General features: G+C 46.0%; 2 protein-coding genes and 1 long non-coding RNA gene across 3 annotated transcripts; 2 read left to right on the top strand and 1 right to left on the bottom strand.

Moving 5' to 3' along the window:
- The first annotated feature begins 1,131 nt into the window (after nucleotides 1–1,131).
- On the top strand, nucleotides 1,132–22,473 carry trpm2 (transient receptor potential cation channel, subfamily M, member 2). Its single transcript, XM_018725368.2, has 29 exons — nucleotides 1,132–1,405; nucleotides 2,926–3,094; nucleotides 3,207–3,387; nucleotides 3,804–3,970; nucleotides 4,048–4,228; nucleotides 4,757–4,818; nucleotides 4,911–5,111; nucleotides 5,208–5,310; nucleotides 6,792–6,913; nucleotides 7,770–8,126; nucleotides 8,212–8,361; nucleotides 8,620–8,752; nucleotides 9,031–9,176; nucleotides 10,549–10,661; nucleotides 11,903–12,007; nucleotides 12,589–12,814; nucleotides 13,093–13,211; nucleotides 13,870–14,002; nucleotides 14,307–14,478; nucleotides 14,735–14,915; nucleotides 16,258–16,439; nucleotides 16,575–16,707; nucleotides 17,114–17,201; nucleotides 17,343–17,430; nucleotides 17,637–17,770; nucleotides 18,041–18,123; nucleotides 18,248–18,277; nucleotides 18,374–18,460; nucleotides 22,354–22,473. The coding sequence occupies exons 1-29, from the start codon at nucleotides 1,239–1,241 to the stop codon at nucleotides 22,448–22,450; spliced, it is 4,110 nt and encodes a 1,369-aa protein (XP_018580884.1). The 5' UTR covers nucleotides 1,132–1,238; the 3' UTR covers nucleotides 22,451–22,473.
- Nucleotides 15,723–26,119, bottom strand: LOC108918275 (uncharacterized). The gene is made up of 3 exons (XR_001964839.1): nucleotides 26,042–26,119; nucleotides 22,903–23,432; nucleotides 15,723–15,954 (listed from the first exon to the last, which is right to left on the bottom strand). It is a non-coding gene; the product is annotated as an uncharacterized LOC108918275 (long non-coding RNA).
- LOC108918265 (transient receptor potential cation channel subfamily M member 2-like) lies at nucleotides 23,352–26,048 on the top strand. The gene is made up of 3 exons (XM_018725389.2): nucleotides 23,352–23,450; nucleotides 24,564–24,680; nucleotides 25,300–26,048. The coding sequence occupies exons 1-3, from the start codon at nucleotides 23,373–23,375 to the stop codon at nucleotides 25,423–25,425; spliced, it is 321 nt and encodes a 106-aa protein (XP_018580905.1). The 5' UTR covers nucleotides 23,352–23,372; the 3' UTR covers nucleotides 25,426–26,048.
- Nucleotides 26,120–27,157: the final 1,038 nt, after the last annotated feature.

The following is a 27,157-nucleotide window of genomic DNA, read 5'->3' on the forward strand; positions in this document are numbered from 1 at the left end:
CAAGCGGCTTGGCTGGGTCCTGCTCGCTGGTGGGTCTGGGGTTCGAGTCCTGCGTGGGGTGTCTTGCGACAGACTGGTGTCCTGCCCTGAGTGTGTCTTCTCCTCCCCCTCCAGCCCTGCGTCCTGCGTTGCCGGGCTAGGCTCCGGCTCACCACAACCCCACTTGGGACAAGCGGTTTCAGTCTGTGTGTGTGTGTGTTTGTGTGATTTAGATGTAATTTTTAATATTTTAAACAAAGATAATAACCATCACTATAAGGTTCATATACTTACATACAAGCAGCACTGTATACTAATTTTATTCTTTGCTAAAATGTAAAAATGATCATTTGATTAGTTATTTGGTATGCTCCCAAATATTTCTAGAAATGTTGCCCAGATGTGATGCCAAGACACATCCCGCAGAAACTGGCAGCCACCCTAGAGCCATAAGCCTGAAGCTGCTGGAGGACAGAATCAAGGAGGTGGTTCACAATGTGCTTTTACTGCTCCATCAGCACTTTGGACAAGGCTTGGTTTGTAACACACAGTCTGTTGCTCAGGAGAAATGAAGGACACGTGCTGACAAGTGGTTACAGAGTGTGAGATTTGCTAGGGGGTGTTCGAGCAAGCCTAACATATCTCCCCCAATATTTAGCACGTATAATTCTTTAGAGAACTATTTATAATATTTTTGGGATCCACAACACCTTTCAAGCTCCTGTTGTTGCACCATGGACTGTTACACCACCAGTTGCTATTCTGCGTTATGATGTGTAAGCTCAAGGAAATTGATCCAAAGTAAGGCAGGTTACCCTGTGGGTAAAAATACATATTTAATACATGTTTAAATCCCTCTATTTTTTGTGGGGTTCACAACTGATCAATTACTACATGTCACCTCCAAAGTCTTACAATCAGGTGGAATGGTACAACTGTTCCTGGATTTTATGGAAGGTCAGCAGAATAACTCAAAATTTCTAAAAACTGACCTTTCTGCCAATAGCTTCTTATTTACTTGATGGAACGTTAAGCATTTACAGCTGGGTGCATTGCCTGGCACTATATGAAGCTTTGCAAAGCAGTATGTAGAGACAAAGCCTCCCAACATGGAGATGGGTCTATCAGACTTCAGCCCCCATTAGGCTGTGCTGTCGGTGACATCAGCATTGCAGCAGAAGCGCATGCAGCATTGCGCTGCAGAGCCCCTACCACAGTGCTGAGCCAAACCTTCAAGGCAGCACAGACTTGCTGCAAGGATGGCTGACGTGCCGGAGCCTCACTTTGTGCAGACCCTGGCTGTCAGCACGGCTAAGACATCCAAGTACCTGTCTTTCTCTCCCTCCTTCCAGCACCTCAAATTTACAACCTGGATCAAGGACAACATCCGGAAGAAGGAGTGCTGCTACTACGTGCAGGATGCCAGGTAGAAGTCTCTTTGCACTGCATGGTGCTCTACTGAGATCAAGCGTGTGTTGTGCATGGTAATCCTAGAACAGCTGGTTGCAATTAGGACAAAAGTTCACATGCTGCTGTCACCCTTTATTAATCAATTTATAATTAATTGTGTAACAGACATATTTGTACAAAGAAACCTACACTCTTTTGATGTATTTATGCCACAAGTTATTTTTACTCTAGCAATTCAGGATAAGTACTTAGTTGATGGGTATGTCAGCAAAGAGAGGGGCTTGAACCAGCAACGTTAAGGTTACAGTTCCTGTCCTCTTAACTATTAGCTGCCTAAATCTTGCTGAAGTCATGCAGCATATGCTTCCTCTAGGATTGTTTTCCTCTGATAGACTCTTCTCATACTCAGTTTTCATTAATTCTGTTACTTATGCTGAATGAAGATATTCCAGTCCTTTTTACAACTTGGAGAAACTACTTTTACTTTTTCAATATTATGTTACTATAATTTGTGAGGTACAAACCTTTTTTTGAACTCTTGTGAACATTTTACTTTGATATTTGGACTATCACAGAAACAGTCTTATACTTCACGGGGATGAGCATGCAGTAATGAACAGATTACTCACACACATACACACACTTGTCACATATGTTTGTTATCTTCTGTAGCTTAAACTACTGGGGTATGTGATTTCACTTTTTCGATCACATAACAAATGTCGTATCCAGCCTCTGCTGTGGGTGGGTTGCTAACAAGATTACACTCCCTTGCAGTGTGGAAAAATGTCTTAATTTCCCTCTGAGGGCGAGTACTGCATGTAGTTCTGCAGTCGTAAAATTCAGTTTGATTCATTTCACCTTTATTGTCATGCAAGGAGAGCATTATAAAGAATTAGTGCAAAGAAACCAAAAGAATGGTATATTTAGTTAAAAACTGTAAAATAAGCGGGGGGAGCGGTGGTGCAGTGGGCTTGGCTGGGTCCTGCTCCCTGGTGGGTCTGGGATTTGAGTCCTGCTTGGTGTGCCTTGCCACGGACTGGTGTCCTGTCCAGGGTGTTTCCCTCCCCCTCCCCAGCCCTGCACCCTGTGTTGCCAGGCTAGGCTTCGGCTCACCCTGACCCCACTCAGGACAACTGGCTTCAGCCAATGTCTGTGTGTGAAATAAGCAGTGACTAGAGGTATTGCACATATGAACAACATTGTTGGGGGGAACAAAATTAAGACGGCGACATATGTGTCTGTACCTCTTCCCTCATGGGAGAGGCTGAAATAATGTATAGTAAGGATGGGTCCCAGCAAAGGCTAATGATCCATAGTACAAAAACATCCAACTCTGTATAATTTCATAACACAAAAAATATTCAGCTTGTGGTCTATTCAGAGGTTCACTGGTTGCTTAAGGTTGCAGAGAGCTTATGGATGATGGATGCTCAGGTCTTTCAGGCATCCATCATTCTTCAGATGTAAGCTATCGTTTTGTTACTCGCTCTTTCCGAAAGTGGGAGTCTGTGTCTGATGGAATCTCTCCCCCAGGGAAGGGATCTGCAAGTGTGGCTATCCTAAGCTTCACCATGCAGATGAGGCTGTCAAGCCAGAGGAGTTCTTGGGGGAGCCCTGGGACAAGTGCAGGCACATCCGGGAGGTGCCCACCAATGCGTTTGGAGACATAACGTTCGGTGGTCTGGGACAGAAAGTAGGCAAGGTGTGGAGTTTACCTGTGTAGGAGTGATGTTTTGCAAAGACAAGCACTTGCAGCGCAGCGGTCCTCAAACTAACAAGATTCTCTCATCTTGTGTGTGTTTCTGTGTGTCCAGTATGTCCGAGTGTCCACAAATACTTCCCCTGAGATCCTATATCAGTTGATTATTGAGCAATGGAGACTCCACCCGCCCAATCTGCTCATCTCGGTCACTGGTGGGGCCAAGAATTTCTACATGAAAGCTCGGCTGAAAGAGATGTTCCGCAGGGGGCTCATCAAAGTCACCCAGTCCACAGGTACGCCTCCTCTGTTGCACTCTTGCAGGCTGCATATCTCAGGAGAACAGAGATTTTGGGATTCAAAGAGATTATTTTGCCTCAATCCATTGCTTGAAAGAGCAATTATTCTTTTTGAGTACCTCGACGGCCACTTCTGTGCAGCTTTGTTGGTCTGTCAGACTCTGGATGGTTGCCAGTCTTGAGGGTCCCGCTGACTAAGCTCTCCGGCATGGTGGTATTTCAGTGCGACACTATTGTGTGAATTCATAGAACGTAAAACCGGGGAACACAGGACTGATCCTTGACTCCCTTGTTGATGAGGTGTCATTGAGAACGGCAGATGAACATCAGATCCACACGATTTGAGACAACTCAGATTGCACTGAGCTTTCTGTATGTAGATGTGTGGTTTTTGGTGTTTGTACCATGGACAGGAGCGTGGATCCTGACGGGCGGTACGCACACGGGTGTCATGAAACATGTGGGTATGGCGGTGCGAGACTACACTACAAGTAGCAGCTCCGCAGAGTCACAGGTTGTGGCCATTGGCGTGGCCACCTGGGGGGTGTTACACAACCGACAGCCCCTGGTGCACCCCGAGGTGAGGTGGTGTCCACTTTCTCTTTCAGCTGCTCACTCTGTGTTGCGTGTCCTTACACACTTCTGTCAACCTCACAGGGATGCTTTCCTGCTCACTACACCCTGGATGAACAGGGGCAGGGCCACCTTTCGTGTCTGGACATCAATCACTCTCACTTCTTGCTGGTTGATGATGGCACACATGGGCACTATGGGGTGGAGATTGACCTTCGCAGCCGCCTAGAAAAGCACATCTCCCAGCAGTCCTTGGGGCGCAGAGGTAATCAGAATCAGAATCAGAACGAGCTTTATTGCCAAGTATGTTCGCACATACAAGGAATTTGTCTTGGTGACAGGAACTACCACAGCACAGACAGAATGACAGTGACAAGACACAGATGAGAAGATAGAGTATGTGAGCAAGGGATAAAAAAATATTTAAAAAATATAAAGTACCCAATATACAAAAATAGTACAAAAATAGTCGCTAGATACAAATGCAAGGGAGTGTAAGAGAAATGTGATAAAATAGTTATAAATAGCATTATGTATTGCACGGTTTACTCTCTAGGGGAGAGATTTAGGTGTTCATGAGGTAGATGGCCTGAGGAAAGAAACAGGACTAATCAGGACTGAAATCCTTTTTTCACTATTGCACTTAAAGTGTGTTTTGCCTGAGATTGTCAGGGGTCTTCCAAGTTACTATGTCAGATTAAACCACCAAGTTTTTACCTACAGGATCGTGACTCGAAGTGCATTCTGTGTCTTATCGCTTTTCTCATCCTTCTTTGTATTGTGTCGGATACAGAGGGTGATGTGACAATTCCTGTAGTGTGTGTTGTGCTGAATGGAGGGCCAGGAACTCTAAACGTGAGTGTCTGCAATCCCCGCGTCTATGTTTCGTCTTTGGGATTAGCACCTGACCTTCTTTTGCTGACATTATTTCCTCTCTACCTCCACAGACCATCTACAGCTCCATGCTCAATGGCACCCCCTGCGTGGTGCTGGAGGGGTCTGGGCGGCTGGCTGACGTTATCGCTGAGGTGGCCAACCTGCCCATGTCCCGGGTGACCATCTCCCTTATCCACCAACTGATGAAGAGGTTCTTTGGCCAGGAGTACGAGGCCTTCACTAAGATCAACATAATCGAGTGGACCAAGAAGGTGTGTGCTGGGTAGGGTGCAAGGTGACTCCGGTCTCACTCTGGTTGTAGGTGTGTTTGATCTCCATTGTAATCTGATAGTCGTATTGATCTCCAGATTCAGGACATCATCAGGATGCCCCACCTGCTTACTATCTTCTGCATTAATGAGAAGGGACACAGTGATGTGGATGTGGCCATTCTACAAGCTCTGCTGAAAGGTAAGTTGTTCAGGGGTAGCAGGTGGCAATGTGGCTAGAACTGTCACCATTTAATCAAACACCTTGGATCCCTTTGCCTGCTGTAGTACCCTAGAATAAAGTACTTACACTGAAAACTGATACTGTAAAAATTACCCAGCTGTATAAATTGATATATCATTCTAAATAGCTTAGTGTACAAACCTAACAGTGTAAGTCACTTTGGACAGAAAGCATCAGCTATATAATTATAATACTATGCATTGCAGGGCCCCATTAGAGTTGGCACATTACAGGTTGTGAAATAATTTTCAGCTGGCTATTCTTGAACACATACCTTCATAAGCATGGGGCAGTAGGTAGTGTAGTGTAGTGTAGTGTAGTGGTTAAAGCTGCTGCCTTTGGAGCCAAAGATTGCAGGTTTGAAAACCACCTCCAGTTATAGTACCCTTGAGCAAGGCACTTACCCTAAATTGTTTCAGTAAAATTACCAAGCTCTATAAATGGGTAAATAACTGTAAGTAGCTTTGGAGGAAAACATCAGATAAATGTAATTAGTATGTTTATTGCATTCTAAAAGAAGAATGCTTTCACAATTTATTAAATAATGCAGCTGGAGCAGATTTTCTGCAAAGGGGCATTTGACACATAATTTTGATGGAAAAAGAATTGGAATAACTGGCTATAAAGTGTCAGACACTTGCTATAAAGTTAAAATGAAGACTGCTCCCTTCCCAGAATTCTGTGTGGCTTGAAGGCTAACTAAGTCCTCACTATCCATCAGGGTCTTCCCGCTAATCACATAAACTCAATTTTCCCCTATAAATGGATTCCCAGAGGATTGCAATTCAGGCAGAGATAAGCTTTACATTAGCCACTCTTCAGTTAGGAAAGACAACATTCCAGATGCCATTATTTGAAGCAGGTTACTCAGAAATTTCCTGCTGCCCATTTCAACTCACCTGTTTTAAGTCAGCTGAGACTGCAAATATATTTACATACATAATTCACAGAGGTGATCAAATAGCGTTTAAGAAATTCGAAAAGGGTGTCCAGACATTCCAGAGATCATCTCTGTCATATAGACCATTTTTTTTGTAGCAAAAGAAAGTTTAGTCAACTTCATATTTATTAAGGGGATATTTAGTGTAGATTTAGACCATAATAATATGCAAAGTCCTTACCAGATATATAGGTTGTGATCCTTGCCTTTTTCAAAAAGCAAATTTAGGTTGTGGCTTTAATGACAGTATTAAGGTGCACAGATCTAACTTTGTTATCCAACAAAATGTTTTCGAATGGCTGAATGAACACCAGAAGATATTTTGAAAATCATGTAGTCTGTATATATTTACATACATATACTGTATTGCCATACATGCATATATTGCTGTCAGGTGGAATCTGTGTTGTAATTTGGTGCAATGTGGTCCAAGATGGAACAGAAAATCTCAGCAGAGGTCTGTGAACCATGGGGGGGGGGGGGCGGATCTGTTCCCCAGCTTCCAGGAGCTGTGACACCCCTGGCCACAAGAGCTGGGAGCGGCAGTTGGAGCTGGCTGTGGCCTGGAATCGTGTAGACATTGCGGAGAGTGAGATCTTCAGGGAGGAGAGCCAGTGGAAGGTGGACTGCTCACTCTGCCAATGTGCACTACCAAAGCCAAGAGCACTGCCACACTGCACCTACGCAGCAGGGTGTCTTTGCGTTGGAGAGCGCAAACTCTGTTTGTTTGTTCCTGGGTGGGGTTAATGTAAGGGTGCACAGCGGCTCAGCAGGTAGAGCTGGTGCCTCGCAGCCCCTCAGCTTTGGGTTCAGAGTAGTGCTGTGCAACCAAGCAAAAAAATCTCCATTCAATTTGAATTATGCTTGTGAATCAGTTTGATTTGATTCACCAGCAATACAATATTGAATTTATCGAGTGATATAATGCATTGAAACATTAGACATTATTGCTGGTCATGCAGCTAGTGCCACTTAGTGGTCAGTACCACCAAAATATGAAATTCTTATGCAACAGCAGCACGTACTGTCATTTTTACTGTGCTTGTTTAGTTATTTCAATGCCAAAGTAGGACTATTCATAACTCACTTTTACTTGGTACTTATGAGATCACTACTCTTAGTATATTGCTAAATGTTGTTTCATAACTGCACTTGGTCAATGATACTATGGTAATGTCATTCTGTAGAAGTGGTATTTGTTCTGTGTTGGGGTTTTTTTTAAATTATCACAGCAGCAACACCTAGACTACAACAGCACTCTATGGTTGAGTACAGAGCCCTTTGCAAAGTGGCAATGCATTAAACAGTACAGTGGTACACACACCTCACACAGACACACTGAAGGCTACATGTGGTGGTGGTGGTGGTGGTGGTGGTGGTGGTGCCGGTGGAAAATGTAGAAAATACACAAATTAACTTTATACTCTAAAATGAAACCCATACACTTGCCTGAATCCCCCTTCTCTGGTCCCTAAAGTCTAGCGACCTTCACCCGGCCATGTTCTCTGCACTTGTGGGCCACAAGGCGAAATTTGTGAAGCTGCTCTTGGAGAATGGTGTCTCCCTCAGGGAGTTCCTGGATGAGGAGACTCTTTGTGTGCTTTATGCCCACATGGTGCCTGGCTGTGTCTTCTTACGCCGGCTGGCCAAGCGCATCAGGGGTGAAAACGGATGCCGCCGTCAGTCTGATCACCCATCAGGTCAGAGATGGGTGTCATTGCAGCACGTGTCTGAGGAAGTGCGCCACTTCCTGGGTAGTTTCACTAAGCCACTCTACCCACCTCTGCCTCATCGCAATTACGTTGAGATGTCCGAAGATGACATCCAGATGACAGTAAGTGACAGCATGTTCTTCAGTTGTTTTCTGAAGCATTGCTTTCATTTATTAATATGCTATTGTCAAATTTTATTTTTCACAGGCTCTTTCCAAAGGGTCTGAAGGGCTCCAGGGTACCTCCAGTGCAAAAGAGGGAATGGGGACAGAGTCTCTTAGGGACCCAGGGAGTGACCTCTTCCTCTGGGCCATACTGCAGAACAACAAGGAGCTGGCTGAGATTCTGTGGGAGCAGGTAATGAAGCAGGAGAGTAAAGCTTTGTCATCACATCTGGGGCATTCCATAGCGATATAGATAAAGGGATATCAGTACTAGGAGGTGAGGTTGCATCCATATATTTTAACACTTGAAACAGGAAATTATTTGCTATAGATATTTCCTTGAGGAGGTTTCTCAGATCCACAGAGCAGTACCCTGACTAGTTCTGTGTGGCGTGTGTGTGTTGTTTTTTTTTTTTTTTTTTTTTTTTTTTTTTTTCCTTTCCCCCTGAAGTGCAGGGATGGCATAACAGCAGCACTGGTGGCCAGCAAGATCCTGAAGAAGCTAGCGATCGAGGAAGAAGAGGAGGGCAATGAGGCTGAGGACATGAGGGCGCTGGCTAATCACTATGAGCAACAGGCTGTTGGTTTGTCATTGTCCCCTAATGACTCCTGTGACTCATCATGAGTATCAAGGCATTCTTTTAGCTGTCATTGTTTGGTTGCTTTGTTGACATGTTTTGGTTGTCAAAGCAACCCTCAAAACATTTTCTGCACCTCTGTGGGTGAGACACTGTTGTATGGATGTTATTTCAGTGCTGATAATTGTCTCTTTCTCTCACCCCAATTCTGACCCTACTCTACCATTAATGTCACCCCCATCATACCTTAACCCCACCCAAACCCCACTCTCAACATGCTGTAGGAGTGTTCAGCGAGTGCTATGCCTGGAATGATCAAAGGGCCCAGAAACTTCTGACCCGCATCTCACCATTCTGGGGCAGAACCACCTGTTTACGCCTTGCCCTGGAGGCTGACGACAAGAGCTTTGTGGCCCACACAGGGGTCCAGGTAGATCAGCTTAGCTCTGCTTTGGTTTGTGTACCATGTTGTAATCCAATGTGAGAGATGCTGTTGCAGCAGGTGGAAACTGACCTGTCACAGTCTGCCATTGCCATGAGTGGGGAGAGCTAACTGTTCTGCTTTTTCAAGTTCAAGTTTATTGTCATAGATACAAGTACCATGTACATGTATCATGAAAATCTTCCTGAATGCTTCTCCACCGACTATGAGCAAGGACAATAGAAATACTGCACAAAACAATGACGAACAAAACGGTGTCAATGACGGTAAAAAAATAATAGCAGCAGTGACAGCAATAACAAATAATGGTAACAGTAGTAACAATAATGGTAACAGTCAGAGAACTCAGAACAAGAGAATGAGAATGCTTGAAGTGACAGTGTAATTTACCAATGTGCTTGGGTGGAGCAGTCCAACTCTATTTACTAAAGGTGGCACATTGGTTAGTGTTGTATAGTCTTACAGCAGTGGGGTAAAAGCTGTTCCTGTACCTAGCTGTGCGGGTTTGAATAGACCTGAGCCATTTTGCAGATGGCAGAGAAGAGAAAAGTGCCCGTGCGGGGTGACTATGATCTCTCATGATGCGCATCATCTTTCTGAGGCAGCGTGTGGTGTAGGTGTCCTCGACTGCTGGTAGCTGTGTGCCGATTTCCTCAGCTGTTTTGACCACCCTCTGTAGGGCTTTCTTGTCCTGTATGGAGCAGCTGCCACCCCAGGATGTAATACACCCTGTGAGGACGGACTCCACAGCACACCTGTAGAAAGTAGTGAGGACTGTAGTGGACATCCTGGCTTTCTTCAGACACCTGAGGAAGTGGAGGCGTTGAGGGGCCTTTTTGTTGGCCGATGCCGTGTGCTCAGTCCATGTGAGTTTGGCAGTGAGGGTGATCCCAAGGAATTTGAAGGTGTTGACCCTCTCTACAATGTCCCCTCCTACGTAGATGGGTGCCTGAACTGTATCCTGTTTCCTGAAGTCAATCACCAGCTCCTTAGTTTTACTGACATTTAGAGACAGGTTGTTGTCCTGGCACCACTCTGCCAGGAGCCTCACCTCCTCTCTGTAGGCCATCTCATTGTTGTTGGTGATCAGACCCACAATGGTGGTATCATCAGCAAACTTTATGATGGTGTTGGAGTGTGTGTGAACAGGGAGTATAGCACTGGGCTCAGGATACTTCCCTGTGGAGTGCCAGTGTTGAGGATCAGTGGGGAGGAGGTATTACTACCAATCCACACACGCTGTGCTTCCCTGGTGATGAGACAGCGTGAAGGAGTTCACCAGTAGACTGAAAGCCTCCTCACACAGTGTTGAGAGTGTGTGCTGATCATTGCATTTTTTTTCCATCCGTCGTCTTCACAGTCCCTGCTCACCCAGATGTGGTGCGGAGAGCTGGCGGTTAGTAACTCATCATGGAAAGTGCTCCTGTGCATACCGTTCACCCCACTCATCTGCACGGGCCTGCTGACCTTCAGGTGAGCACCATTATCGCCACTGGTCCTCCTCATTCTGAGGTGGCTAGTAGATCAGTCCTGGTACTAGAGAACTTTATTGCTTTTCTAAGTTGTAATAATAAAATATGCCACAGTGTGTCAGCAGTGCAATGTTTCACTGGCATGGAGATTTTAACAGGCATTTCTCCTACTGGAATGAAAACTGACTAAGAAATCTAGCTCATAAGAAACCAGAAATAAGACAATTTATCATTAAGATGGAAAGATGGCTTTTTCCAGTGAAGTAACCTGTTTCTTTACCCTTTAAAAAGTATTGAGTACCTTTACCTTGAGGTATTTAGGTTCTGATAACATAATATAGCTGTATAAATGGATGAAATATTCTCACACACACACACACACTTTCAGAACCGCTTGTCCCATACGGGGTCACGGGGAACCGGAGCCTACCCGGCAACACGGGCGTAAGGCCAGAGGGGGAGGGTACACACCCAGGACGGGACGCCAGTCTGTCACAAGGCACCCCAAGCGGGACTCGAACCCCAGACCCACTGGAGAGTAGGACCTGGTACAACCCACTGCGCCACCGCACCCCCTGCGGATGAAATATTCTTTGGTTAAAAATGTTAGCTTGCCATCTGAAAAAATGCAGACATTTAGGGGCAGCAGGTGGTGTAATATTTAAAGCCATTGCCTTGGCATCAAGTTCAAGTCAGAAGACCAAAGTTTATAACCCCACCCCTGCCGCAGTACTCTTGATCAGAGTACTTTCCCTTAATTGGTACAACACACACACACACACACATTGTCTGAACTGCTTGTCCCATATGGGATTGCGGGGAGCTGGAGCCTAACCCGGCAACACAGAGCGTAAGACTGGAGGGTGAGGGGACACAGCCAGGACGGGACACCAAGCGGGACTTGAACCCCAGACCCACCGGAGAGCAGGACCCAGTCCAATCCACTGTGCCACCGCGCCCCCCTATTAATTGGTACAAGGTACAATAAAAATTACCCAGCTGTATAAATGGGTATATATACAAACCTGTAACCTCTGAGCCCAAAAGCAGCAGCTCTAACCCCATGCTGAAAAAGCTCTGAAAATTTTGGCACAGTGAATTTTAAAAATCTTTGTTGTTGTGATTCCCCCGCCAAGCTGGTAATTAAAAGCAGAAGGACACTAAAAGGCTAAACAAAAATCTTGCAATTGCTGTGGTTTCATCGAGTGGTTCAAACTGAAAAGCCAAGCTCTTTTTTTCCAGGCGTGATGCGGAGATCCAAAGGGAGGCTGAGCAGAACAGCAGGCTGCTTGCCATGGAGGCCATGACAGGAAGTTCAACAGACTCCCTGATGAAAGCTCAACTCCTGTAAGAGCATGACATTAGCAGATTAAAGTCATCAGTCAAACCAGTTCCACCAAGCAGCTTGTTTTAAATGGCATGGTGCTTCCGTTAATCTAGGGGCTCACTGTCTAAATTCACCATGGCACCACAAACTGGAATGCAAAACGGAGCTGATGGGAAAAGAATCCTTGTCTTGAACTAGCTCTCAAACCAAGTTTTTAATGATGTCTGTCCGTGTTCTCATAATTATTACAATTAATAGTTAATTATCTTAAATTTTATATCTTCTCTCCCCGAGCTCAGGACACAGAAAGTTAAAATGTTTAAATTTATGCCTACATGTTGCATAATGAAGATATTAAATGATGTGTTACTTGAACAATTAACACAAGATTATGAAGATAAAACTTACTGGCACATGGAGCATTAAATAAACTCTTATCAGGTGTCATATTTAAGAACTCCAATTTGTAGTTTAAAAAATAATTTTACATATTGAGAGTTGTTTCCCTTCTATTCACTGAGTGGGGGGGGGGGGGGGGGAGTGAAGGAATTCTGGGTAATGTAGTTTTCCAGCTCTAAGCTCAAAGGTTCCTCCTCATCAGGGACAGCCGACCACAGTTTGACCTCAAGCCTCTGGACTGCATCTCTCGACTGGCCAGCTTCTTTTCTGCCCCCGTGGTCAAGTTCTACTTGAACGTCTTGTCCTACTTTGGCTTCCTGTTGCTCTTTGCCTATGTACTGATGATCGACTTTCAAACCATGCCTTCTTGGAAGGAGATGCTACTGTATATCTGGCTCATCTCGCTGGTGTGTGAGGAGGTGCGACAGGTGAGCTGGGGGCTTGCGACAGGCTCCAGGTGAAAAGTCCCAGGTACACAGAAAGGATGGCAGTAGAAAGTTTACCTGAAAACTGCTAAATTCATATCCGAGAAGGTCTACTGCTGTTATACTCCTCCAGATTTATGTACTGTTTTATTGTATTATTGTTGCTCACTTACTGTATGTTGTGAAAAGCACTGTTTGGGTGCAAACATTTATAACTGATTGTTCTGTGCAAATGGTATTTATTGCTACCACTCCTATATTAGTGTCCTGTGATTTTTCAGCTCTTTGATGACCCTGATGGGTTTGGGTTTCGGAGGAAGGCCAAGATATACATAAACGACCTGTGGAACATTCTGGATGTGCTGTCCATCCTTCTCTTCATAGCTGGCTTCAGTTGCAGGTAGGCGCAGTCAGTGAACTGTAAAGATGTATCTACAATCCCTGCCTCACCAAATTTGATGATGTGATGTGGACTAGATCACCAGCTTCAAGGACAATAACATCCTCAGTTGCACAAAAAGGCTTACAATACACAAATCACACACATGCTGTCTGAAACCGCTTGTACCAAGCGGGGTCATGGTGAACCGGATCCTGACCCGGCAACACAGGGCGCAAGGCTAGAGGGGGAAGGGACACACCCAGGACGGGATGCCATATCATCACATGGCACCCCAAGCAGGACTCGAACCCCAGACCCGCCAGAGAGCGGGACCTGGCCAAACCCGCTGCATCACTGCATCCCCCACAATACACACATTTAATATAATTAAAGGGGTCTACTTAAACTTATACAGTACCATTCAAAGGTTTGAGTATACCTTTACAATCTAGGCAATATTTCTATAAAGATAAGAGTGACATCAAAGCAACCTTCAAGTGTCCTGCATCTCTGGGAGCTGTTGCAGTACAGTCAGGAAGTCATGGCAGGTTGTCTCCTGATCAAATTTAACTGAATGCACAAAATTATTTTCCAGCAAACGGACACACATCTTTTCACTGCTACTGTGGATGAGATTAACTGTAGGGTTGACTTATGTCACCTTGTTGTCCTTCAGGTTGACCACAGTGGTGTTCTACACTGGGAAGGTCATCCTCTGTATCGACTTCATCGTCTTCAGTTTGCGACTGATGGCCATCTTCATCATCAGCAAAACGCTGGGGCCTAAGATTATCATCGTCAGGAGGATGGTGAGTGGGCACCAGGAGCTCCACATGTAGCAGGAGACAATTAGAGATGACTAAACCCTGGAGGAAAAGGGAAGAGCAACATGAAGTTCATTATCTAATGTTTAAAAGCACGAATTTCTGCACCTGACAATCATGAATCCCACGCTCTGGCCAGACGAGGCACTGGTTGCTAGGCAGCATTTGATCTGGCTTTGCAGTACTTTGCTTCGTTAACAGCATGATTTATTTGAATTGCCATCCAGAGTGATTCAAGCTTTTGATACAGCTCCCTGTCTCTCTCTCGTTCACGCACCACCACACACAGATGATGGACATGTTCTTCTTCATGTTCCTCTTGAGCATTTGGGTGGTGGCTTACGGGGTGGCCAAGCAGGGCATTCTGATCGACAACGAGGACAGGCTAAACTGGATCCTGCGGGGCGCGGTCTATGAGCCCTACCTCACCATATTTGGCAACATCCCGACCAGCATTGACAGTGAGTGTAGCGTCATCTTGAATTACGGATGGTCTGTCTACACACTCGCATGTACAAACTCCTGCAGGATGGCAGTTAAGCCCAGTAGTTCAGAAGAACACATCATTTAGCATTATGTGGTTTTAGCCCCCTCAGACACATACACACAAAGCTCAGGTTGCCTCCTATATACTGACACCCATCATAGGTTTATACAAAAGCTCTGAGATGAAACCTCACCACTAACATCCCCCTGATGGCACTGTGTGAACTGCAGACATGGCGTTTGACATCAGCACCTGCACTCTGAACGGCAGCAACCCACTAATGCCCCGGTGCCCCGTACTGAACAAGGACCAGACCCCTGCCTTCCCAGTGTGGCTGACCATCATCCTCCTCTGTGTCTACCTACTATTTGCCAACATCCTGTTGATCAACCTACTCATCGCCATCTTCAAGTGAGCCCCCCTCCCCCGACCCCAGCTGGTACTGTCAGACTCGACATACGAAACCTTGTTTATCCACGTGTTTAGCCTTGTACGCTGGGTTTTTACCTCGTGAACACAGTTGTGACCAAACATGTTTGTAACTATAATAAATTTTAAAAAAAATGTGTCTGTTATTAACATCAAACTAAGGGTGGTGCGGTGGCGCAGTGGGTTAGACCACAGTCCTGCTCTCCGGTGGGTCTGGGGTTCGAGTCCCACTTGGGGTGCCTTGCGACGGACTGGCGTCCCGTCCTGGGTGTGTCCCCTCCCCCTCTGGCCTTACGCCCTGTGTTACCAGGTAGGCTCCGGTTCCCCGTGACCCTGTATGGGACAAGCGGTTCTGAAAGTGTGTGTGTGTGTGTATACATTCAAACTAAAACTGATTTGAAAGGCCTGAAATATATATATATATATGTATTACAATTTTATATTCATTACTGACTGCTGATTGATCTCACATGCATACAAAATGGTCATCAGCTTTTGGCTACGTTTAACAGTCTTTCTTATCCACTCAGTCAGTAAAAGATTAATAATATTGATATTTCATTATTTACAGTATTTATGGGTTAGGTTCTGTAAAAACCTCTGATGTGTTTATAAATTTAAATACTTTAGAAGACAGTTTAACCATCCCATGAAGAATGTAACCCCAGCCTTGCGTCCAGAGATTCCTAGATAGGCTCTGGAGTCCAGCGACCCTGAGCCGGACAAGTGGTTAATGAAAATGGATGGACCGATAGACAGTTTAACATTTTTATTAACCTCAAAGCAGCATTAAAAGAAACAGAATATGATTTAAAAATATGTTGTCTCCACAAAGTTTGTTCGATGCCGATTGTTGACTGATTCATTGTGTGGACAGGTGTAATGCACAATATCTTGTTTCTGATCACCAACACTCAGGAACAGCAGAGACAAACTGCAAACACTGTGTAAGCAAGTTGAATGAAGGCAGTCTCGTGATCTCGTTTTCTTGCAATTCACCTTCAACAGCTGGGTTTCTGTTCTGCAACAAAAAAAATCATGTTCATGTCTTCAAAAATTTTTAAGCTGAACATTTGTACGGTAAGGGAGCAGTAATAATTCTGATCTGTCATTTTGTAGGTACAATCAGTGTTCTGGGCTGTGGCTGTGAAGTGCTGGTAACAATGGCTGGTTTATAGTAGTAGTGTCCATGCTGGGCTACTAGATCACTATCACTTTTTGTTCATTTCCGTTCTTGCCTCCTGAACTCCATGGCTTTTTCCTCAAGGATGTGTCATGATTTGGTGTGTCATGGTTTGAATGTTCTCTCTCTCCACCTTTACAGCTACACATTCCAGCAGGTACAGGACAACACAGACTGCATCTGGAAGTTCCAGAGGTATGAGCTGATCAAGGAGTACCACAGCCGCCCGGCTCCGCCACCGCCCTTCATCCTCCTTAGCCACTTGTACCTTGTCATCAGACGCCTGCTCCGCCGGGCCCCCTATAGCAAACACCAGCAGTTCAGTGAGTATTACCATGCTCACCAGAGCAAGCGGGGCACTGGTCACGCACATTACAGACAAGGTTGCTGGCCAATCCAGTCGCAAAACTGAGTAATACAGTTTTCCTTCTGCCGTGGTCTCCACCCACTGTTTTCAGAAGTAGAAGTGCCACAAGCAGAGGAGGAGGAACTGCTGTCCTGGGAAGCACTGATGAAGGACAATTACTTGGCCAAAAGCCGACAGCAGCAGAGTGAGAGCATGGAGAACCGCATTCAGGACACCGCTGACAAGTATGGACAGCACCACCTGGTGATGGTTCCTCCTCAAAAGGCCAATGCTCAGATGCCTCCGAGAAGGACATTAAATCTGCTATAGCAGTACAAATAGTATAGTAATAAATTATTCATGTGTTTGACTGACGGATGGTGGGTAACTACATTATGTATAACAACTTAATGTTGTGTGTTTTTTTTTTTTTTTTTTTTAATTCTGAATTAGCATTTTGTTTTTGCAGGTCTCATCATGCTAGATTATGAGGGATGATGAAATTAAAAAAAAAAAAAAATAATAAGAAATGTTTGATGCTACTTTTAAGAAATGGGGCATGCTTAGTATCCTTTACCAGCATGTCTTTTATATGATTTGTTTACTTTTTTATGCATCTCAGATTGAACAGATTCGTCATATGTTCTCTAGGGTAGGTGCTGTGGTGGAATTCTTAGCAGGCGACCAGGAGCAAGAGTTTGTCACCATGATGAAGAGGCTGACCCATCTGGAGGAGCAGGTTTGCACCTAGGAAGCCTGCCTTGAGCAACCCATCTCCCCTGCTGTGTGTTCACCCACAGCATGTATAGTATTGATCATTCAAAGTGTCTGCTCTACCTTTATCGTACTAGCTGCTGACACAATTCTTGTGGTCCTGCAGGCCTCGCAGTCCATTAAAGCTCTTCAGTGGATAATGAACGCCCTCAAGCTCCAGGGCTACCAGCCTAAGGAGGAAGCACCGTTGTTCTGTGAGTTCCTATCAGTTTGCACCTGCTTCATATTGTGAATACACACCTCCTTTTCTCATCTTACCATGGTGCTTACTCTGCCCCGTTTGCCGAAATTTCTGGCACGCTTCTTTCATTTTTCATGTTCAATCAGACATTAAATCCTCATTGTTGTCTTGCCCCTAAACCCCCCATTTGTGTCTGTCCCACGATGAGCAACTTTACAGCATGCGATCACGATGAGTCGTGGGACGAGTTAGCAAAGGAAGGGGCACAATTCCACGTCAATGCCCGGCTTCTTAACTATCCTGATAGCACTGTCACCCGCTTCCCCGTGCCTGATGAGAAGGTCCCCTGGAAGGTGCCTCATTCTACTGCCTTTCTATTGGTTGCTAATCAACTTAACTGGTTATTTACAATTTAGCTAAAAGGTTTTTTTTTCTGTTTTTATGTTTATGATGGCTTCATAAACACCAGTTATTTTTAAATCTGATTTTATCTTGTATTGGTGTTTGTTTAAAACTAGAACCGGAAGTGACAATTAATATTTCACCTCTCTGTTATTGAACAGCAGCAAAACGCTGCCATTTCATGTGGAGATTGCAAAAGCAGTATTTCCTTTTCCTCACAGGTGGAGTTCTCTTTTTATGATCCTCCTGTTTATAACGCTCAGAGAGCAGCTGCTCGAAGGAAGAGCCTACAGGAAACTGTTGAGTAAGTCCTGAGTGTTAATCTGGTCCTTCAGATCTTCCTATCTGCCATGCATAGTCAAGTTAGACAGTTAAAGTTGACTGCTTTGTAATTGTGATCTGTAATTTATGCCTTGGCTTTTCCACAGCTCGGACTCTGCGGATTTGGACAACTACAGGTCAGTGACAAACACCGATCATATCTAAGATTTATGCCAACCTGGCTTCACATTGGCCTAACCACAGTGCAGTTTTCATAAAACCACTCCTCTCAGGAACCCAGTGGGAAGGACAGGCATGAAGGGCAGAGGATGCCTCATCCAGCTTGGGCCCAACCAGATACATGAAGTGGTTCTCACTCGGTAAGGAAGGCCCTATAACCAGGAAATCACAATGTTCAATATGAAATAAGTTACATTTGAGGACTTGACGACGACATCATCATCTTCCTCCGCTTATCCGGGACCGGGTCGCGGGGGCAGTAGTCCGAGCAGAGCCCCCCAGACTTCCCTCTCCCCGCACACCTCCTCCAGCTCCTCTGGGGGAACCCCAAGGCGTTCCCAGGCCAGCTGGGAGACGTAGTCTCTCCAATGTGTCCTGGGTCTGCCCCGAGGCCTCCTCCCAGTGGGACGTGCCCGGAACACCTCCCCAGGGAGGCGTCCAGGAGGCATCCGGAACAGATGCCCGAGCCACCTCAATTGGCTCCTCTCGATGCGGAGGAGCAGCGGCTTTACTCCGAGCTCCTCCCGGGTGACTGAGCTCCTCACTCTATCCCTAAGGGTGCGCCCAGCCACTCTGCGGAGGAGACTCATTTCTGCCGCTTGTATCCGCGATCTCATTCTTTCAGTCATGATCCAGAGTTCATGACCATAGGTGAGGGTAGGAACGTAGATCGACCGGTAAATTGAGAGCTTCGCCTTACGACTCGCTCCTTCTTCACCACAACAGACCGGTACAATGACCGCATTACTGCGGACGCCGCACCGATCCGTCCGTCAACCTGCCGCTCCATTTTTCCCTCACTCATGAACAAGACCCCGAGATACTTAAACTCCTCCACTTGAGGGAGCAACTCCCCCTAACCCGGAGGGGGCAATCCACCTTTTTCCGACTGAGAACTATGGCCTCGGATTTGGAGGTGCCGATTCTCATCCCCGCCGCTTCGCACTCGGCTGCAAACCTCTCTAGTGCACGCTGTAAGTCTTGATTCGATGAAGCCAACAGGACCACATCGTCCGCAAAAAGCAGAGACAAGATCCTGTGGCCACCAAAACAGACACCCTCCGTTCCCTGGCTGCGCCTAGAAATTCTGTCCATGAAGATAATGAACAGAATCGGTGACAAAGGGCAGCCCTGGCAGAGTCCAACATGCACCGGAAAGAGGTCTGACTTGCTGCCGGCAATGCGAACCAAGCTCCTGCTCCGGTCATACAGGGAACGAACAGCCCGTAGCAGCAAGCCCCGAACCCCATAATCCCGAAGTACCTCCCACAGGATGCCACGAGGGACACGGTCGAATGCCTTCTCCAGGTCCACAAAACACATATGGACTGGTTGGGCAAACTCCCATGAACCCTCCAGCATCCTAGTGAGGGTATAGAGCTGGGCCAGTGTTCTACGGCCAGGGCGAAAACCGCATTGCTCCTCCTGGATCCGAGGTTCGACTATCGGTCGGATTCTCCTCTCCAGTACCCCGGCATAGACTTTCCCAGGGAAGCTAAGGAGTGTGATCCCCCTATAGTTGGAACACAATCTCCAGTCCCCCTTCTTAAAAAGAGGGACCACTACCCCGGTCTGCCAGTCCAGAGACACCGTTCCTGAGCTCCACGCAATGCTGCAGAGGCGTGTCAGCCAAGACAGCCCCACAACATCCAGAGACTTGAGAAACTCGGGGCGGATTTCATCCACCCCCGGAGCCTTGCCACCGAGGAGTTTTTTGACTACCTCAGCAACTTCAGCCAGGGTAATGGACGAATCCCCCTCTGAGTTCCCAGCCTCAGCTTCCTCTACGGAAGGCGTGTCGGAGGGATTGAGGAGATCCTCAAAGTACTCCTTCCACCGCCCGAGGACATCCTCAGCTGAGGTCAGCAGCGCACCACTTCCACTGTAAACAGTGTTGGTGGAACACCACTTCCCCCTTCTGAGTCGTCGGACAGTTTGCCAGAATCTCTTTGAGGCCGACTGAAAGTCTTCCTCCATGGCGTCACCGAACTCCTCCCAGGCCCGAGTTTTTGCCGCGGCGACTTCCAGAGCCGCGCTCTGTCTGGCCCGCCGGTACCCGTCAGCTGCTTCAGGAGTCCTGTGAGCCAGCCAGGCCCGATAGAACTCCTTCTTCAGCTTGACGGCATCCCTTGCCTCCGGTGTCCACCACCGTGTTCGGGGATTGCCGCTGCGACAGGCACCGGAGACTTTATGGCCGCAGCTCCAAACCGCCGCCCCGACAATGGAGGTGTGGAACATAGTCCATTCGGACTCAATGTCCCCAGTCTCCCTCGGGACCTGGTTGAAGCTCTGTCGGAGGTGGGAGTTGAAGACTTCTCTGACAGGGGCCTCCGCCAAACGTTCCCAACAGACCCTCACTATGCGTTTGGGCCTGCCAGATCTGTCCAGCTTTTTCCCCCGCCATCGAATCCAACTCACCACCAGGTGCTGATCAGTTGACAGCTCAGCCCCTCTCTTCACCTGAGTGTCCAAGACATATGGCCGAAGATCAGAAGAAACGACTACAAAGTCGATCATCGACTTCCGACCTAGGGTGTCCTGGTGCCAAGTGCACTGATGGACACCCTTATGCATGAACATGGTGTTTGTTATGGATAAACCGTGACTAGCACAGAAATCCAATAACAACTCACCACTCGGGTTCAGATCAGGGAGGCCGTTCCTCCCAATCATGTCCCTCCAGGTGTCACTGTCGCTGCCCACGTGGGTGTTAAAGTCCCCCAGTAGAACGACAGAGTCCCCAGTGGGAGCGCTTTCCAGCACGCCCCCCAGGGACTCTAAAAAGGTCAGGTACTCTGCACTGCCGCTAGGCGCATAAGCACAAACGACAGTGAGAGACCGTTCCCTGACCCGAAGGCGCAGGGAGACGACCCTCTCGTTCACTGGGGTAGACTCCAACACATGGCGGCTGAACTGGGGGGCTATTAATAAGCCCACACCCGCCCGCCGCCTCTCACCCTGGGCAACGCCAGAATAGTGGAGAGTCCACCCCTGGTCGAGAAGAGTGGTTCCAGAACCCAAGGTGTGAGTGGAAATGAGCCCGGGTATATCTAGACGGTATCTCTCAACCTCCTGCACTAGCTCAGGCTCCTTCCCCGCCAGTGAAGTGACATTCCAAGTCCCAAAAGCCAGAGTTGGCAGCCGAGGTTTGGGTCGGCTGGGCATTCGGCCCCGACCACTGCCCAAATCACAACACACCGGCCCCTTACGGCCTCTCCAGCAGGTGGTGAGCCCACCAAAGAGTGGCTCCACGTCTTGGCTTCGGGCTGAGCCTGGCCAGGCCCCATGGGCATAGACCTGGCCACCAGGCGCTCGCATGCGAGCCCCTCCCCCAGGCCTGGCTCCAGGGTGGGGCCCTAGTGACCCCATACCAGGCGGGGTGAACGAGAGCCTTGATTTTATAGTTATAAGGGGGTTTTGAACATTTGAGGACTTGTGTTTAAAAAAAAAAAAAAAAAAAAAAATATATAAGGGGGTGCGGTGGCACAGCGGGTTGGGCCGGGTCCTGCTCTCTGGTGGGTCTGGGTTCGACTCTTGCTTGGGGTGCCTTGTGACAAACTGGCATCCCGTCCTGGGTGTATCCCCTCCTCCTCCAGCCTTGCACCCTGTGTTGCCGGGTTAGGCTCCAGCTCGCCGCAACCCCGCTTGAGGCATGCGGTTTCAGCAAATGTGTGTGTGATTTGTAAAAAATATCTAAGTAAAACACATATTTAGAACGCAGTTAACAGCGATCAGCCCAACCATGTCTTTGAGATGACTCCTCCAACATGTGCAGTCTGCTTCTTTTTTTTCTGAACCCATTCTGAAATTTGGCTGGAGAGGGCTGGACTGAAGCCACCGGACAGTTTTTATCAGGATGGAGTGGAAGTGGCGGGCTGTGTTAGCCCTGGTTCTGATGTTGTGCTCCCAGATGCTACTAGAGGTTAAAATTTTTATCCTGGAGCCACAGTTGGTTGCTCTGGATAAGTAGTGTGTGTCCATGGAGTGTGAGGGTATGATGCAACTGTGTGATGGTCTGTCTGTGCTGTTTAAGCTGGAGGGAGGGGGTGAAGCGTGTGCTGCAGTTTCTGGCCCTGTGGGAGGAATCCAAGGGATGCTGGGTGCTACCTAAGGTGAGTTTGACAAGCTGACCACTTTAGCTCTGATCTGAGGGTCTGAACTTACACTCTGAGTATTTTTCACATTTTCCACTGTCTGCCATCTAAATGACAAAGGTTGTATCCAAAACGTCCATACTCAGCAGTACCATGTTCCAAGGTATGTCATCTTGAGAATGTTCAAAATAAACAATCTGGAAACATGATTTTGACACATAACAATCAGCCTTTTCCATATGTAGGAAGAAAATGCTCATTTCCTTCTCACACTCTAATAAGTTCAAATAAAGTTCAATACCTTTGGAAAAGACACCTTTATTTCTATACATTTACCTCTTTATGAAATGTTATCACTCCGGAAATGAAAAAAAAAAATGTACAAGTAATACAGTTCATACAAGTTCATTACTTTTTTGGCTGAGCTGAGGTGTGTTAATTAATTTATGGAAGCATTCCCTCTAAAGCATGTATCAGTGCATACTCACCTACAGAACCCAAGTACAGTTTTGGGTTGTTTAGCTGTGCTTCATACTTCCATTTAGGTTTGATTTGGACTCAAGCATGGAGTTTCCACAGATGTATACCTAAAAGTGTGGAAGTAATGTGGTTTGAGACGGAGCCAAAGTCTTAGTTGCCACACCTAAACATTTAAATGAGCGCTTTTACTTCTTCCTGGTTATATTTTCACTTTTGAAGGAACAGTAAACATATTAAAATGTTAATGATAGTGTGTTGCCTGACTGCTCACTCACTCACGCATTCACCCAATTTCATTGACCCCTTGTCCAAATCAGGGTCGCAGTGGTCTGGAAAGGCACAGGATGCAGCGTAATTCAGGGTACACCTTAGAGAAGATGCCAGTTTGTCAAAGTGTTCCTTAACCATCAAAATGGAAGATTATTATGTGTCAAGTCTGACAAACACATAAGCTGACTGGCCTGCATGTTCCCTCCAGATGTTGGTGCTGTCAGATGAAGTCCCTCCTGAGAGGCTGGAGGAGGTCCTGGGCAACATGCTGTGCAGGAAAGTTAAAGTAAGCAACCTTCAAATGGTTAAGACCATCAAGAGTTCTTGGTCAGTACATTTACAGCTCAACATACAGCATGTTTGGTAAAAAGGTGAAGACGCCTCCATCTGTACATTTACAATTCTTCCTACACAGAGTAAATAAGGTCAACATCTAATTACTTTTATTCATTTAGCTGATGCTTTTCTCCAAAGCAACTTAACAATGTTAAGGTTACAATTATTTACCCATTTATACAGCACTTGGTAATTTTACTAGAGCTATGTAGGGTAAGTACATTGCTCAAGGGTACTACAGCCAGAGGTGGGGATTGAACCTGCGACCTTTAGAGCCAAAAGCAGCAGCTCTAACCACTATGCTACCAGCTGTACTGTGTCTCCTTCTCTATAGTACATTTGCAGTTCAGCCCATACTCAGAAAATAGTCAAGACCTCATATGTATTTTAATAAGTGACCTGTTGTTATGCTTATGTTTAGTGTTACAAACATGGCCAGTGTAGTGTTTATCTAGTAGAATCAGTGCAACAAATGAAGGCACTGATAAAACTATATCCAGAGTGTCACTGTTAATTTACATTTAATACTGAAGTTGTCATACAAGTGCTCTGTGTTCAAGAAGAGGTGAGTCTTTAGTCTGTAGTGGAAGTGGGTTACCAAGCAGACACATTGGCCAGTTGACAGATGCACCACTATTGAGGTCCTAGAGCAGGTGAACAAAGAGACCTGCTAAGATACAGTTATAACAATCAGCAGGACCTCCAGTGAGCCCTCAAAAGGGAGGTCATTTCATACAGGTGGTCTTTGTTGTTATGGGTAGCAGCCAGGATCACTTCGCCACAATCATGTGGTTTTTAAGAAGTTTGGAGGGTTTCCATTCTCTCAAAATAGGACCAGTTAATACACATTCCAAGCAGATTAATATATCTGTGGTGTTTATGGGCATTCTTTTTGTTCTGCATTCAGACAGGAAAATTAGCAAGTTGCTTACAAGGTAAAGAGCAAGAATAAAAGGATAATAAATGAAAAACGCATCACTGTGACTGACTGGAGTGCATGAATAAGATTAATTTTATGCTTGTGTGTTTGCTTGTTTCTGTACCTCTTTATTGCCGGTTTCAGATATATGAGGGCTACGTGGACGACCACAGAAACACAGATAATGCGTGGGTGGAAATGACTGCATACAACATACACTTGGACCGAAGCAATGTGTCGCTGGCTGAGCTCAGTCGTATGGTAAGGACACACACATGCACACACAACACGCTGTAGCTGGAGGTAAAGTTTTTTTTTTTTTTTTTTTTTGGAACTGAGAAAACTTATAGTAAAAATGTAGTTTTGACAATAGTATATTTTCTGAACACCTGCAACCATTGTAGTTCTGTGACATTTTTGGGAAACTGGACCCTTTACAGAACCCACATCTTACAATATAAAATTATTAAAGAACAGGGTACAAAATTTTCTCTTTAGAAACTAACAAAAATAGCCATGATTCACTTAGTTTGGCCTGAAGACCACCCAAGTCCATGAAATAAAGTAAATAAAGCAAGGAAAACACAAATGCCTAAATGATGTTTGAATGACTTGTATTTTTATAAATGTTTAATATACTTATTAAAATATCAAATGTAAATCAAACTCAAATGCTGGCTGTATGCATGTTTGAGTTTTTTTTTTGTATTCTGGAATGACCTTTATATTTCAGTAAATGTAGTACTCCACACCACCTTAGCCATTTTCCTTTCACTTCCACCCCTGTCTCTTTTTTGGTTCTCAAGTGTAGCTCCATAATTTAGACGGGCAAGGAATAACATGATGGATGTGGTCCCTCCACACTTGTTGTATTCCACAGATTGGATTGAACCTGGCCTCTGAGGAGCTGGTCCGATGGAGGGATGTGAGCAGTTCCACACAGATGTGCGGTCAGCATATAGAAGTGCTAAATCGCATTGCCGAGCTCCATCGGAACTGTTCCTGATGACCTGTTCATTCTACTCAAGACCACCGCAATCCACCTTACTAGGTGCTGCTTAAACCACACACCTCATTATTATGGCATCAAGTTCATGTCCAGCTCATTTAGAAACACAAACAGGATGACACCAGAATTCACATATCCCCTGTACATTCTCCATCATTAAGACTGTTCTATGCTTTACCAAACTGTACATATAACTGGGTATTTTACTGAAAAAGGAAGGGTTAAGTTCCTTGATCATTCAAGGGAAGGGTGGATCATCCTGCTGCTGTACAGAATCTGCAGATCTCTTTCACTTGAAGGAAGTTCACATGTGTAATTAGCAGCAATCAAGAACATGGTAACTAAGTTTGCATCTGCCATACTTTTCCTTAAAGCCATATAGCTACAGGCAGTCCCCAGATTATGAATGAGTTCCGTTCCTAAGGTTGTCTTTAAGCTGGATGTGTAAGTAAATTGGAAGTTAGAGTTCGTGTCTGATGTCAGTCAAACATTTGTCTTGGTATAAAAAGCGTTGGAGAGACTAATTTCTCAGATGAGATTCCACAATCAGGGGGTGTTAGTGTGGCTTTACATCCCGACAGTCCGATTGAAAAGAACAAAGTATTTGTCCTACCTCAGGCTCATGTGGCCACGAGCCAACGAACAGCTGTAGAGGCGCAGTGTTTTGATGCGCGTTGCACAGTAGCGCCTATTTGTTATTACAAATCATTGTATGGAACTCAGGGGGTGCGGTGGTGCAGTGGGTTGGACCGGGTCCTGCTCTCCAGTGGGTCTGGGGTTCAAGTCCTGCTTGGGGTGCCTTGCGACGGACTGGCGTCCTGTCCTGGGTGTGCCCCCTCCCCTTCCGGCCTTATGCCCTGTGTTGCCGGGTAGGCTCCGGTTCCCCGTGACCCTGTATGGGACAAACAGTTCAGAAAGTGTGTGTGTGTGTGTGTGTGTGTGTGTGTGTGTGTGTGTATGGAACTCAAATCTGCAATATATTAGGCTTTATGGGGCTGGGGGTTCTCAACTATGGGTTTTACGCAAGTCAGATGTTCGTAAGCTGGGGCTGCCTGTATAGCTAATAAATCAAAGCCATGACTGTTTCAGTGAAAATGAAAACATATGTAGTACTGTATATGAACACATATTACTACAGCAATCAGCCCTCATCAACAGGTGGGTCTATCCATTACTAGACATTTTGCCTTATAGTCCAGTACCTTTTCAGGATAGTAAGACAACAGTGATAAGTCACTGCTTGCTTTTAGTGACCATACTGGTTCATTCATTCCTTGTATAGCAAAGTCAGCTTGAGGCGTTCTCTTCCGTCTCTGTCATCTGTTGGACTGCTGTCGTCCTGCTGTCGTCCTCTCTTTGCTAGTTGTCCCCAACTCCACAAACCTTCTCTACAGTGACTGAGCTGGAAAATCGCAGCATCCTACGTCAACTGGAAATGACCATGTTTTATGACCTTTGTTTCTGATGTTCATTGGTTCATCACACCCTTGAGTTCTTTGTCTTAAAAGCTTCTTGGCCCCTTTCTTCTCAAGGAACTGTCAGCTCTGCAAGGATTATAGCCTTCCTCTGGGAGGACCACATAACTGCATTGGGTCACAGGCTTGTCTGCACTGCATCTGGGAACATGAGTCACTTGTCCCGGTCAACCTCCACTGTCCATCCAGTGCTGAAGGGGCTTTGAAGGATGAGCATAAACCAAAATATTTAGACTAAACAATCTTATTTATAG

The sequence above is a fragment of the Scleropages formosus genome, chromosome 14 (genome assembly GCF_900964775.1).
Source record: "Scleropages formosus chromosome 14, fSclFor1.1, whole genome shotgun sequence".
Taxonomy (NCBI): domain Eukaryota; kingdom Metazoa; phylum Chordata; class Actinopteri; order Osteoglossiformes; family Osteoglossidae; genus Scleropages; species Scleropages formosus.